General features: G+C 46.9%; 5 protein-coding genes across 5 annotated transcripts; 1 reads left to right on the top strand and 4 right to left on the bottom strand.

The window, feature by feature from the left end:
* Positions 1-620: 620 nt before the first annotated feature.
* Positions 621-2,300, bottom strand: sld2 (the record flags this gene model as incomplete). The annotated part of the gene is made up of 2 exons (XM_057212406.1): positions 621-2,083; positions 2,153-2,300. 2 exons carry the CDS (start codon positions 2,298-2,300, stop codon positions 621-623), a joined length of 1,611 nt encoding a protein of 536 aa, XP_057059269.1.
* Positions 2,301-2,636: 336 nt separating this feature from the next.
* On the bottom strand, positions 2,637-3,552 carry N7495_009754 (sucrase/ferredoxin-like domain-containing protein; the record flags this gene model as incomplete). The annotated part of the gene is made up of 2 exons (XM_057212405.1): positions 2,637-3,215; positions 3,268-3,552. The coding sequence occupies 2 exons, from the start codon at positions 3,550-3,552 to the stop codon at positions 2,637-2,639; spliced, it is 864 nt and encodes a 287-aa protein (XP_057059268.1).
* A 639-nt stretch (positions 3,553-4,191) lies between these two features.
* On the top strand, positions 4,192-6,735 carry N7495_009753 (putative C6 transcription factor; the record flags this gene model as incomplete). Its single annotated transcript, XM_057212404.1, has 4 exons — positions 4,192-4,740; positions 4,846-6,115; positions 6,168-6,568; positions 6,661-6,735. The coding sequence occupies 4 exons, from the start codon at positions 4,192-4,194 to the stop codon at positions 6,733-6,735; spliced, it is 2,295 nt and encodes a 764-aa protein (XP_057059267.1).
* A 2,335-nt stretch (positions 6,736-9,070) lies between these two features.
* N7495_009752 (WD40 repeat domain-containing protein) lies at positions 9,071-11,078 on the bottom strand (the record flags this gene model as incomplete). The annotated part of the gene is made up of 4 exons (XM_057212403.1): positions 9,071-9,137; positions 9,212-9,830; positions 9,933-10,436; positions 10,499-11,078. The coding sequence occupies 4 exons, from the start codon at positions 11,076-11,078 to the stop codon at positions 9,071-9,073; spliced, it is 1,770 nt and encodes a 589-aa protein (XP_057059266.1).
* Positions 11,079-11,198: 120 nt separating this feature from the next.
* N7495_009751 (uncharacterized protein) lies at positions 11,199-12,588 on the bottom strand (the record flags this gene model as incomplete). Its single annotated transcript, XM_057212402.1, has 2 exons — positions 11,199-12,201; positions 12,236-12,588. The coding sequence occupies 2 exons, from the start codon at positions 12,586-12,588 to the stop codon at positions 11,199-11,201; spliced, it is 1,356 nt and encodes a 451-aa protein (XP_057059265.1).
* Positions 12,589-12,615: the final 27 nt, after the last annotated feature.

Genomic DNA, 12,615 nt, shown 5'->3' with positions numbered 1-12,615 from the left:
ACAACGGGCAGCGAATGGCCCGGCAGAAGGAAAAAGCCCCAAGAAAGAAAGTATTGATTACTCCAGGCTATAAAAGCTTGCTGACTCTCGTGTGTCAAAAGGCCAGTGGATTCATAAGGAGTAACGTGTCGTTTGACGACTTCGAAGCAGTTCGTCAGACAAGCTACAACCCAACAATGGAAGTGAAAGTGAAGCCGGAAATGGCGAAGATACTGCCCAGTTGCCCTGGTGCATTGATCTGAGCCTCGTCACATTCTCTTCCCTATGGGCTTGGAAGTCGCGCTCAAACGGTGTTTCGTGCTTGGGGTCAATTTCCAAGGTTCTGCATTAATGATACTTTGACGCGGCTGATTGCACTAGCTGACTCATGGGAGCTATATATACCAAGCAATGTCCATTTTCGTTTAGTTCACGCCGATCAGTCTTATTTATAGGAGCCTCGTAGTTCAGAGCAACAGCGCGAAGCTAGGGCTATCTATGGTACATTTTTGACACTAGAATAATTAGGGCCATAGTTTGTATTGTCTCGGACAGACACCAAGTTGAATTAATGATATTGAAATGTAGATTCGCGAGCCCATACCAATGCAGTCGTAACGTCGTTAATATCAAGAGTCTTTCTATCTTCGTCGGAACCGTCCATTCGGACGCGCCCCCGCACTCGTTGCTTTGCCCCGAATCTTCAAAGACCGATAGTTAGCATGAGCCTCCTGATTGACCTTCCTAGGACGACTCTTCTTCTGCTCTTCCGCCTCCGACACACGCTCTGGCACGGGTTCCTTGGGTTTAGGTTTAGGATTGATACCGACAGCTTCCTTGATGCGCTCAGAGAAGGTCTTTGCTCTAGGCGCAGGCTGGGGTTTATCGCTGAACTCAGGGTCATCATCTGAATCTAAAAGGTCAGGATCAAAGTCCGAGAATTCGTCTGGGGACGCGTCATCTTCGACTTTTTTCTTCTGAATTTTTTCAACACTGGGGTTTTCTGGTAGTTGTGTCTCTGGCACTGCGGTCAACTCGTCCTCGCTATCTTCATACACTTCCACAGGCGCCGCGGTAGGAACAGGGCGAGGTTTAGGCTGAGGCTTCACAGGCCGCATAATAACTCGGCGAGTCGTTCGCTTCTGGCCCTTCTTCTTATACGGCTTTTCTTCTGGCTGCGTCTCGGGGACATTGAAGTTCATAGCCTCTTGCTCGTCTTCAATTTCGCGTAAGATATCCCATTCATCTTCCAAGCGCTCTTCCTCCATAGCCCGTAAGCCCTGAACGAGATGTGAAAGGCCTCTGCCGGCGAATTGCCGCGGTTTCCGCGACGCGATGGGACTGAGGCCTAACGTGTCATTGTTCGTAGTGGGCGCAGGGTAGCGGCCTGGATTCAAGCGGCGCAGGAAAGATGGTGTTTCTGATTGATTGACAGGGGGGACGGCCGTAAGGGCTTTGGGCGTTTGGTTATGTGTGTCCGTTTCGTCTTCCGCCTCGACCATGGCAGCGTAACGCAGTGTAGTCGGGGTTGCGAATAGGTTTGCCAAGTAGAATTGTTTAGTTGAGGAAGCAGGTGTGCGAGAAAGTCGCGTTTTCTCCTCTTCTTCTAATTCTTCCTCCGGTAATTCAGCAATCGGATCAAAAGTCTTCGGTTTCGATGGAGTTTGGAATGCGGCTCCAAGGGCATTCATGGTTCTCTTCGCCGAGGGTGTCGCATTGCTTCCGCCCGACTCGGACAGCATATCGAATAGACCCAGTGCCTTTCCATCACGCTGGGGCGTCGGTCCGATTGCAGCTTTCAGAGGTGATGGGGCTGGGAGGTGTGTGCTAGGGCTGAATAATCGCCTGAAGGTAGAGGGCGAATCGTAAGGGTCCAGTTGAGAGGGATGGCCCTTTGTACGGCTGTGGGAGGGTGTCGTTAAGAGGCCTTTGGCCGACTTGCGTGGTGTGGCATCAGAATAGCCATCTGGACCGGTTGGGGATTGATTTTTCCGCTTTTTAGATTGCGCGTTTGCTGATTCGCGTTGGCGGTTCTGACGGTTCTCTCGTCTGATCAGATCGGCCTCGAGATTTTTCAGACGACCGTATTCCTTGTATTTCCCGGCTAGGAGAAGACAAGAAAGGCTATTAGTTCATGCTATGCGCTTTATCCTTCCTGTGGTGGCTGGCTCACCTATATCCGGGTTCTGCTTAATGTCCTCGCGACTAGCCTTTTTCCCACCGTGGGTCGAGGCGAACTCTTTCTCCCAGATTTTCAATTTAGAACGAAGAGCAACAGCTTTATCTGCTACCTCAGCTTTAGTTAGGTTGTGGTCTGCCATTGTAATGAGGAGGAAGGTAAAAATGGAAGTCGCGACGCGAAATCAATTAACGCGGTGACTTGTTTCGGCCCGAGACTAAAATAGTTCAAGTACTTCACAAATCAGACTAAAACTATACTATTTCAAGACGTTAACTACCTGACCGAAGTCTAGATTATCCAAGGCCCTAAAAAAGGATCTTGACTCTATTTCTCTTTAATTCTACTGGTTCGGACTAGTGTATACTTTTAGCCCCGAAGTGGCTGGCGCGCATGAAATAAGTAAGAATGCTTATATTGGGTATGCAAATCTGAAATTTATGCCATAGTCTGAATATCCATACTTAGATATGAGATATTACCAGCTCGTCAATCCCTTTTCTCTGTCAAATCCACCTCTCAACTGTGTTTCAGGATCAACGACCTTCCCTTGCAATAGGGTATACTTGACCAAACCCTCACAGTGACCGGGTTGAACACGCGCCAACCAAATCATCTGCTGCTCCTTCTTTCGATAAATAAGCACATTTGCAGAGAATTTGTGCCCTCCGACATGCGACACGAAAAAGACACCTACGCCACCAGGGCGTGAGTCGTCGCTGTCGCGCTGCAAGCCCAATGGTCGCAGATGACGTTCTAGTTCGCGTTTGATCAACGGGGCTGTGATTCCACAGCGTGCATCTCGGCGTTTGTGTGAACACAATAGGATCACGTAGTCTAATTCACAAGGTCGGACGGTCATGCCTGTAGATGTGACATCCTCATTGCCGGCTTCATCATGGTTGTCGATATATCGTTTCACTAGGTCTGGTACATCTGTCTGAGTGACATTGTCGACGTATGTGAAAGATGGTAGAATGAGAGCTGATGTTGGACTATCTGGTTCAGAGACAGGGTGGTCTGGCGGTTGAATATTGGATGCTGAGACCATGAAGCGCTGTGACTTTTCAGCTACAGAGTAAGTGAAAGGAGTTTATATAGAAACATACACCTCGTTCAGACTTTGCTGAAGACCGATCAAATGCCTCCATTAGACTCCCTTTCTCCCATTCGACATTTTGCTTCCAATCAGAACGGCCTGTAGCAATCAGGACATGGGAGTGAAACTCTTTCACTCTACCGTATAATTGTGTTGAGGATTCAATTTTGATGTTGGATGGGTAATGGGCAGTACAGTCTGCACAGTCTTTCAAGCAGTCTGGACCATCTTGATCTGGGTCCACCTTTGGAAATATATATTCTTGTGGCCGACGACCTAGAAGATAGCGTAGCATGATGAGAGTAATGGCTGATGTGAAGATGGAAGAAGTGAACTCCTTTTAATATCCAAAAGGTCAGAGAAATGTATCTAATTCTGGTCTTATCTCCGAGATGACCGTTACGCCCGAGCCCGAGTAAGGCTCGGACGGAGTATTGGAGTAGTCAGCGCTTCGAAGTTATTACTTGACATGTAGCTCGGTATGACCGAAACTGAAGAGATGATCTCTGATGATATGACCTATAGGTTATTCTAAGTTTCTTTCTTGGATGAATCCTTGGCCAGCTCATATAATAGTCCGGCTCTATGAGGGCACCTGTTTTCATTATAGAATGTGAAGTTCCTGAACAGTGAATATGTAGACGTAAATACACTAGATCTTAGACTCTACTTAGATTATTAATACCCAGGTAGTGATAGGCTCAAATGAAGGCAACTATACAGAGTATACCCGTAGTCAATGTTATTCCCGGAACATCGGGAATATGGTGGAGAGAAAGACGCTATTAAAAGATCGAGAATTCCCCTTGTCAGTTAGTACTACTATTAGTACTACTCAAAGTAGTTCTCCGGACACACTTACCACATCGAGGTACTGCAGGCCGGGCCTTTTCCACGTAAGCTGGTTTTTGTATTCATTCCCTCAACAACCATTATGGACTCTGTGAATTATACACAGAACCGGCCGCGTAAAAGGCGCCGCCGTACTATGGCATGTACACAATGCCGAAGTCGCAAATTGAAATGCGATCGTGAATATCCATCCTGCAGTCGCTGCCTGAAGAGCAGAACACCCACCGAGTGTACTTATGAAGATGGGTTTTTATGGCAGCAGCCCACCACGGTAGCGGTCAACAGAAATGTAGCGGCATTCGCCTCTTATACTGCAATGCCCCGTCAGAGTACCCCGGATTCGGGCTTAGTAGTGCCGCCGACTCGGTCGGACGCTCTTGTTTCGACAATGTCCGGCCCGGGCCCAGCTACAGATGGGAATTTTCACCGACATAAAGAGCGGGGCTTTTTGGAAACGGTTCTTGGTGCTCCAAAGGCTGCTGTAAGCCAGGAGCCATATGTGAATCCTAGCTTCTTTCAACGGAGAGATCTACCAGAGCAAGGAACATCCACACAGGTGGAGGAGAAGGAATATTATCCGCTTTCTCCATCACAGCAGCTGGATATCTCCCCCGAATTATTATACGAGGCCGTGAGACCAAAACTCGATTCAATGGGTCGGGGATTTTTGCCACATTAATAGCACAGGTATGTTCAAAGCAGCAAGACCAAGACCAAATGAATCTGACTTGGTCAGTTTCCAGATATTCGACCATTCGCAGAGGAAATCAGGTTATCTAATCCAATACTATCGCGAGTTCGACCTGAATTGGAGCGAGTCACTCATGGCCTATGGAGGCTTAAGTTAAGCGAGCCGTTCCCAGATCCAACTGTAGCCTCACTGGTTGCTTTGTTTCCATCCAGAGCAGTGGCGGACGAACTTATCGGCTTATATTTGACCTACATTGAGTCTACCAGCCGCATCTTACATGTACCAACGTTTCTTCAGGAAGTTGAGTTGTTCTGGTCCAACGTGAATAACCCCTCTTTAATCAAACCATCCTTGATTGTTCAGCTGTTGCTGGTATTTTCAATTGCATGGAGTCTGAGCGATATCAGTAGCCTACAAGAAAAGAGCCCAGTGCTGCTCAAGTGCTATACAGCGGTTGAGTGGGTATTACACGCCGAAAAGTGGATTAAAAATACACAGGTCAAGCGAGCTGGTATCGACAATCTTCGGCTCAATATCTTACTGATCATAGCCCAAAATATTCAGGGTGCGAAACGCAGCCAGGCATGGATGGCTTCGGGCCAATTGGTGAGAACGGCGATGATGGCAGGCTACCATCGCGATCCAGCCAAGTACGCCCACATTTCTGTGTTCAACAAGGAGATGCGACGGCGGATTTGGATGACCATTGTGGAACTGGATCTTCAGATTGCCATAGATCGGGGCCTTCCTCCATCAATTCAAGTCTCAGAATATGACACCATTCCGGCATTAAATATCAACGACGACGAGCTTCAAGAAGATTCTATGGAAGCCCCAGAGAATCGGCCCCGGGGCGACATCACTGATTGTTCATTCTCGGCTACTCTTGCGCAATCCCTCCCTCTTCGACTGAAAGTATGTCATCTGATGCATTCCCCTCGCATCAGATGTCGATACGAGGAGATTCAGAGCCTAAATTGGGAATTGAGCCGGCATATCGCGCAAATTCCCACATGGAATACAACGGACGCCGACCTTGTGACCCATCAAAAGGTGATTTTACGAAAGGCGATGATCGAGACCAAGCTAGCACAAAGCTTGCTCTCTGTTCATACACCATTTGCGATCGAAGCCGGACGTGAGGTGCTCTTTGCCCCGTCTGCGCGGTCCTGTTTAGACGCGGCTGTTATGATTCTATCCACACAAAAGCGGATGTACGAAACCTCACAAGCACTATCCCTCTGTATGGTTGGGGAATGGACTCTGCACTCGTTCATTTCTGTCTGCCAGGCCCTACACGCCTTCAGCACCCGTGGTATTTTATCTCGACCTTAGAATAAGCTACAATCTCACTAATTCATACCCAGCTGATCTACAAAACTCCTTATCTTCCACATTCCTCTTACACACATTGTCGGGTCTTCCAAACTCGCTGATGTCACTCGTCGAAGTAGCCCTGCTCTCCCTCGAAGACCGATTCCTGCTCGTGATGAAAGGAGCCAAGGATTATTTCTTCTTATCCACCATCCAAGCCCTGGTCAAAGCCAAGCTCTGGCCAGACCAGGCAAAAATGCATAAGCTGCAGGTAGTCGAGCGAGTGTTGTCCTTTGCACAGACACTATTCTCTCGGCATGCTACCTGCGAGCACCTGGGCACTCTCGGCATGGGCAGCTTCGCGAATAACCAAGTTGCTGCTTTCTTGTCCACTTCCGATTTGAACGTTATATCCACTGAAATGGATGGTCTTCCGTCCAGTCTTGGCTTCTCTGTAAGTTATCTCATCTCCATACCCTTAGGACTCCTTGAAGCGGCTACCCCAAGGTCTTACTCTCATTTTCTGATGTACTAATTCATCTTTAGCCTCCTGGAGATATTGATCCTTTCTTGGGTGCATTTAATTGGGAAGATTTGATGGGGTTTGTATTGAGTGATTAAGAAGACTATACATCAGGCGTATATAACAACGCAACCATTCATAATGCTCGCACCTAGGTAGCTATACGTACCATATTTCCTCTACTGGGTGGGTCTTTCCTATCCTGGTTGCCGCCGCTTTTATGAGGGAGCTCAGAGTCAGTCTCACTGAGTAAATTTCAGTCCGGGCTCAGACTCAGTGAGCTGCTCAGTGCCAATCACATGATTGATTAGGAAAGCACTCTCTGAGTGCTCAGGCATTGTGATTGACTGCTCACTGATTGCTCAGAGGCATCTACTGAGCACTCGGTCTACGCTCAGTCCATACCTAAAGAGCACACGGACCCCACCATGCAGCATGCTCTTGTTTCGTAATTATATCTTGATGGCCCTCATTTCCCACCATATACCCTTTTGTGAGGTGCTCCATCTTCCAATCCTGTTTTACGTCTGAACTCACGCGTTAAAGCACGATGACGCAAAAATGGAAGGCTCAGTCGTCCTATCTTCCATGCAACGGCGTAGAACAAAAATCTTTTCTCGGTCATCAGATTATTAAGATCTGTGTCTAAGTACTGAAGTGTAAATAGAAGCTATGTCCCTCACCTCAAGCCCTCACACAATTCTTCTTCGTCTTCTATATTAATCTCTCCTTCTATCCAAATCTTCTGGCGTTTTTCGAGTTTGTTTCTAGTCATGGGCCGAAAGCTCTTCTTTGCTCAACAAGATAAGGCCGCCAACGGGAAGTACCGAAAGCAACTGGCAGAGAGCGATGTTTTTGGCGCTCATGCAGCCGAGGACTCTATCCGAGAAAAAGATGAAAGAATACCTAAAACCAAGAGGATATATTATAAAGCTATCCTTCTTTAGATGAAGTGAGTTGCCATGCACTTGTACGTGAGAAGTACCCGCTATATGGGGTCCTGACTTGCTCTCTTAGATTTGATGAACAAAATAGGATCAATGGCTACTATATTGGGCCAGGCTATGCTACTCTAGGTCATGCACTAATTAAAGAATTTCTTCGCTGGTATTGTCATTTTGCGCCAGGCAAAAAAAGTAAAAATGGACGGCCAGTGATGACATCGGTTCTCAATTATGCGGAAAGGCTGTTTGGTGGATTTGAAGAATAGTTATAAATCAAAACTGTGAAGGAAGACCGGATCGAGATATTTAATATAAGCTCTCACTAAGTACCGGAATGCTGGCTAGACTGACCGGAATATAGTGGATAAGAAGAACATTAATAGTAAATGAAGGGACGATTGAGAATGTCGAGGATCCAGACCACAGTTTTACCGAGAAACATTTTCTCTGAATGATGTCCTCTATGTGGTAAGCCGATCATCGCCAGTTTATTCCCGGATTACTCAAGGCTATCATCATGCTAGCTCTTTAGTTATATCTATTTACCGGGGCAAGAATTGGAGCTTTTATCCTGGCCTATAAGAATAAAAACGAAAGAGGCCTAAGATATAAGGTAATGACACATCAATATTAGGATTGTGCCATGGCTAACTTCCTATAAAGGATATAGATCTGGTTCTGTTTTCATCCCCTACGGCGCCTTGGAAGGTGGAGTGGAAAGTGAGCCAAAAGTAGCTTAAAGGAGATCAAAACCCAAATTTTGTAGTGTGAGTTATCTATAAAAGCAACCGGCTACCTTGAATTGAAAGCTCCCTCGCTAACCATGAATTAAGATTCGGAATCGGTATTCGTGACACTAAGAGACCATAATTCGCGTCTGGTTACATTCTCCTAGCGATAGCCCTCCAGCATGGATGTCAGGACTCTATCTAAGTAGCGTATTATAACGGCGCTCCTACTTTGCGCAGACACTGGTCCGCGCGGTGCATAGTTGAAGAAAAGACGGGATATTCGTCAATGAGAGGGACTCCCACAACTAGAAGAGTTGGCAAAAAGTGAAATCGCCGAATAATTTTTTTTTTTAATTTATAGTTATAATTTAACTACTTTTTAGTTGCTATTTCTACTAAACTATTTTCTATACATTTGCGATGTACTTAAAGCAACGGTCTACGTAATTGCCCTATAACTGAAAAGAGGTTGGAAAATGTATCATCATTGGCCTGTTTCCTAAGATCCGGGGATTTTAAACTTTATATTGTCTGTACGAAATCCCATAAAACCCACGTGGTCTCAATGCAGACAAAGAGATAGGTCTATAGTAAAGGACAAACTTCCCATCACAATCTCTCATGGGCCGGTAAAGTAAACATCCCCAGCTGTACACTATAGTACTTGGCCACGTAGTCTGACGCATTCTGCCATTGATTGCAAGGCTGCGTCGTGTTCATCCAATGACCGCAAGGTAATGCAAGGTTGTTCATACTAATCAGAATACCGGAATGTTCTGGCCCAAGCACCTGCGCCCTGAGCTCTTCTGCTTCCTTCCGTCGTCACTGTTCCACGTAGGTCGATATAAGGGAGATCAGTTTATAAAAAAGACGGGACTGAAACCCTTCCCGATGCGCACCCTAGAGCAAGAGTTCTTCCTTTCACCGCCGAACACTTAGGCCGATACTCAGGAGGAAGCCACAGGGCCTTCTTGCCGTGAAGAGCTATCCATTGCCTATCTAGCAGACAAATTTTGACGCTCTCCGAAGGTATATTTTGTGAGTGAATGCTACAACTGGACTGAAGATTAAGGGGTCCAAGATTAGTAACTAGGTATGAGCTGTCACCAGAAAACTCCAGGGCAGTGACTCTGCCTTCAACATGAAACGTCTGCTGCAGTGCACCAGTAACAACGTCCCAGAGCCGCACGGCGCCATCCCAAGGTTCGGACACTTGTGCGTCTCGAGCGGGATCCCAGAGCCATATAGTCGTATTCCGCGTGGTCGTACTCTGGGGGCCAGGTCCAGATACCAACAACCGGTTGTCACGAGAGAATGCCACCGTTGTAATCCAGTTTGAATGTCCCACGAGGGTTTGCCGCAACAGGCCAGTGGCGGCATCCCAAATCCGGATAGTGGAATCCCGAGAGCCGGATGCTAGTAGTTGGCCATCGGAAGAGAATGCTACAGAGTCAACTGAGTTTGAATGGCCTTCAAGAACCTGCTGGGACAGATGCGTGGCGATACTCCACAGTCTCACTGTCATATCTCAGGAACCAGAAGCTAGTCTTCGGCCATCAGGAGAGAATACCAACTTTGTCACCCAATTCGAATGGCCCTCGAATGTCTGCAGCAGCGTACCTGTGGAAGTATCCCAGAGCCTCACGGTGCTGTCCCTGGAGCCGGATGCTAGTAGCTGGCCGTCGGGAGAGAATGTTATCACCTCAACTGGCTGCGAATGGCCATTAAGGATTTGCTGTGGCGCGCCCGTAGCGGCATCCCAGAGCCTCATGGTGCTGTCCCAGGAGCCGGACGCTAACTGCTGGCCGGTCAAGGAGAATGACACTGACGTGACTAGACTTGAATGGCCTTCAAGAGTTTGCTGAAGTAGGTCGTTGGCGGCATCCCAAAGTCGTATGATGCCATCCCGGGAGCCAGATGCGAGTAAACGGCCGTCTGGACAGAATGCGACCAACTCAACTATGCCCAAATGCCCCTCAAGGATCTGCTGCACTATACCTGTCTCGACATCGTACAGTCGTATGGTGCCATCCCAGAAGCTAGACACTAGCTGCTGGCCGTTAGGAGAGAATGATACTGACGTAACTATACTTGAATCGCCCTCGAGAGTCTGTTGCAGACCACCTGTAGTTGCATCCCAGAGCCGTATTGTGTGGTATCTCGGGATCCAGATGCTTATAGCCTACCGTCTGGAGAGAATGCCACTGAGACAACACGATTTTCATGGCCTTCCAGGCTCTTCTGCAGCACGCCTGTAGCTACATCCCAGAGCCGTAATGTTTTATCCCGGGAGCCAGATGCCAGTAGCCTGCCGTCGGGAGAGAAGGCCACTGATCTGACTCGATCTCTATGGCCCCTAAGAACCTGCAATAGTGCGCCTGTGGTGGTGTCCCAAAGCCGGATAGTGGAATCTCGGGAGCCAGATGCTAGGAGCCGGCTATTGGGAGATAATGCCACTGATATTACCCGATCTTCATGACCCTTAAGAATATATTGCAGCGCGCCGGTGGTAGCATTCCAGAGCCGCACAGTGTCGTCCCGGGAGCCTGACGCTAGCCATCTACCATCTAGAGAGAATATCACCGACATAATAGTACCCGAATGACCCTCAAGAGACTGCAATTCTGCGGGCCATGTTTTTTGCACTTCTGGTAACTTACAGATCCAATCAGGGAGCTCTTTATCGAATAATTTTCGAACTATTGAATTCATTGGCGCAAATACAAGTCCAGCGCTGTATAGCTGGAGGGGCTTGTCATCAGCCATTTGCCAGTACTTTAGAAAGAACCGCTTTGCGTCGTGTAGAAAATCCAACATATCATGAGATTTGCTCTACTAAAACAGTCAGCGGAAACGACATTTTAGAAAGGCTCCAGAAAGATCTCATTAACTCATATATATGGCTGACTGCAGTAGATGAATGATCCCCAAAACTTCAGCAATAAGACCCAAAATGCTCATTGCTTCCATCCGATGTAGAAAATGATTCTGAAGAAATAGGTACGCTTCGTGTATCATGGCATGTAGGTTTTTGCTTTGCACTAAATGATGTGCCCAATACCGACAGGCGTATTGCAATTCTGGAGATATATAGTGGTTGATAGTCCTATAATCAATATCTGCATGTTGAGCTCCGTCACTCGGTAATCTGCAAATGTTTTTCTGTAGATTTTGGGACATAAGAAGGCATTTCATAGTCAAACTATGTTGCATCTCTTTCGTATCCACCCCAAAGGGAGTTCGCTTACGAGTTTCCGGATTTAGAAGAAAGTCCCGGAAAGATAAGTGAAAGAGCCGTACCGGTAAATTTTCTTCATCTGGCACACTCAAAATTGAGTATAGTGGATTCAGTCTAAGATGGATAAGCCTCTCGGAGATGCCGAGAAGTCTGGAAAGTGAGCTCACTTGCAGCGGGCTCTCCAGTATCACGATCACACCGACCACTTGGTGAAATTCTTGAACCAGTTGTTTTTTCCGTTCCTCGGTTTTTCCATTCAGGAGCCGATTAAGCAGGGGAAGATATATCCCATCTAATTTAGGTTCATCATTTCGATGTGCAAGGATCTCAGCAAGGCTATCCTCCGGATCCCAAAATGAGTCCTCGAAAATGCGGCAAATAGTAGCAGCGAAGATAAACAACGGAGTATATAATGACACTAAGTTTCGAAGATTTATATCCCCAGGCCAATCTATAGGCAGGAGACGTCCTCTCCTAATATCAGAAATTCGATGGTTCAAGAATAGAGATATATCGTTCTGAATAACCTCTTTTGGGGTATCATGTAGAACTAAGTCTATATGATCGTGGTTCGCAAGCTTTGAAAATTCGAGGCGGATCGGTAATTCAGGTCTGCTAGTTAAAAAAAATTCGTAGTCGCAGAGAATTTGACTTTAGTAGCTGTGGTAAAAGGTGAATTATGAACCGTATGTCATTTTCTCCTTCACATTCGTCCAGTGCGTCAATCACTATCACCATGGTCTGGATAGGGAGATTGAGTCTTTCTAAGTCTAGCATTGGTTGAAGCAGTAGTTTATTGAACTGCTCTGTCATCGCCTTCGTCGTGATTCCCGGATTATCATCAACAGCCTTTTGGATAAAAGGCAGTAGTTGAGGAATGCTTATTGCTATTTGCCATGCAATTGTCGTGAAAAGCTTCATAGCATTCCCTCGACCTGCCTCACCCCTCTTGAAAAAAAAGCTTGCCCCGAGCGACTTGTCTTGGCTGAATAATTTTGCCACTGTTCGAGAAATAGTTGATTTTCCTGTCCCAGCCATACCATTTAGCTAAAAGATATCTTTTCC

This window comes from Penicillium taxi (genome assembly GCF_028828555.1).
Source record: "Penicillium taxi strain IBT 34144 chromosome Unknown utg000006l_segment0_segment0, whole genome shotgun sequence".
Classification (NCBI taxonomy): Eukaryota; Fungi; Ascomycota; class Eurotiomycetes; order Eurotiales; family Aspergillaceae; genus Penicillium; species Penicillium taxi.
Note: the sequence above shows the minus strand (reverse complement) of the source record. Positions and strands in the feature narration are given on the sequence as shown.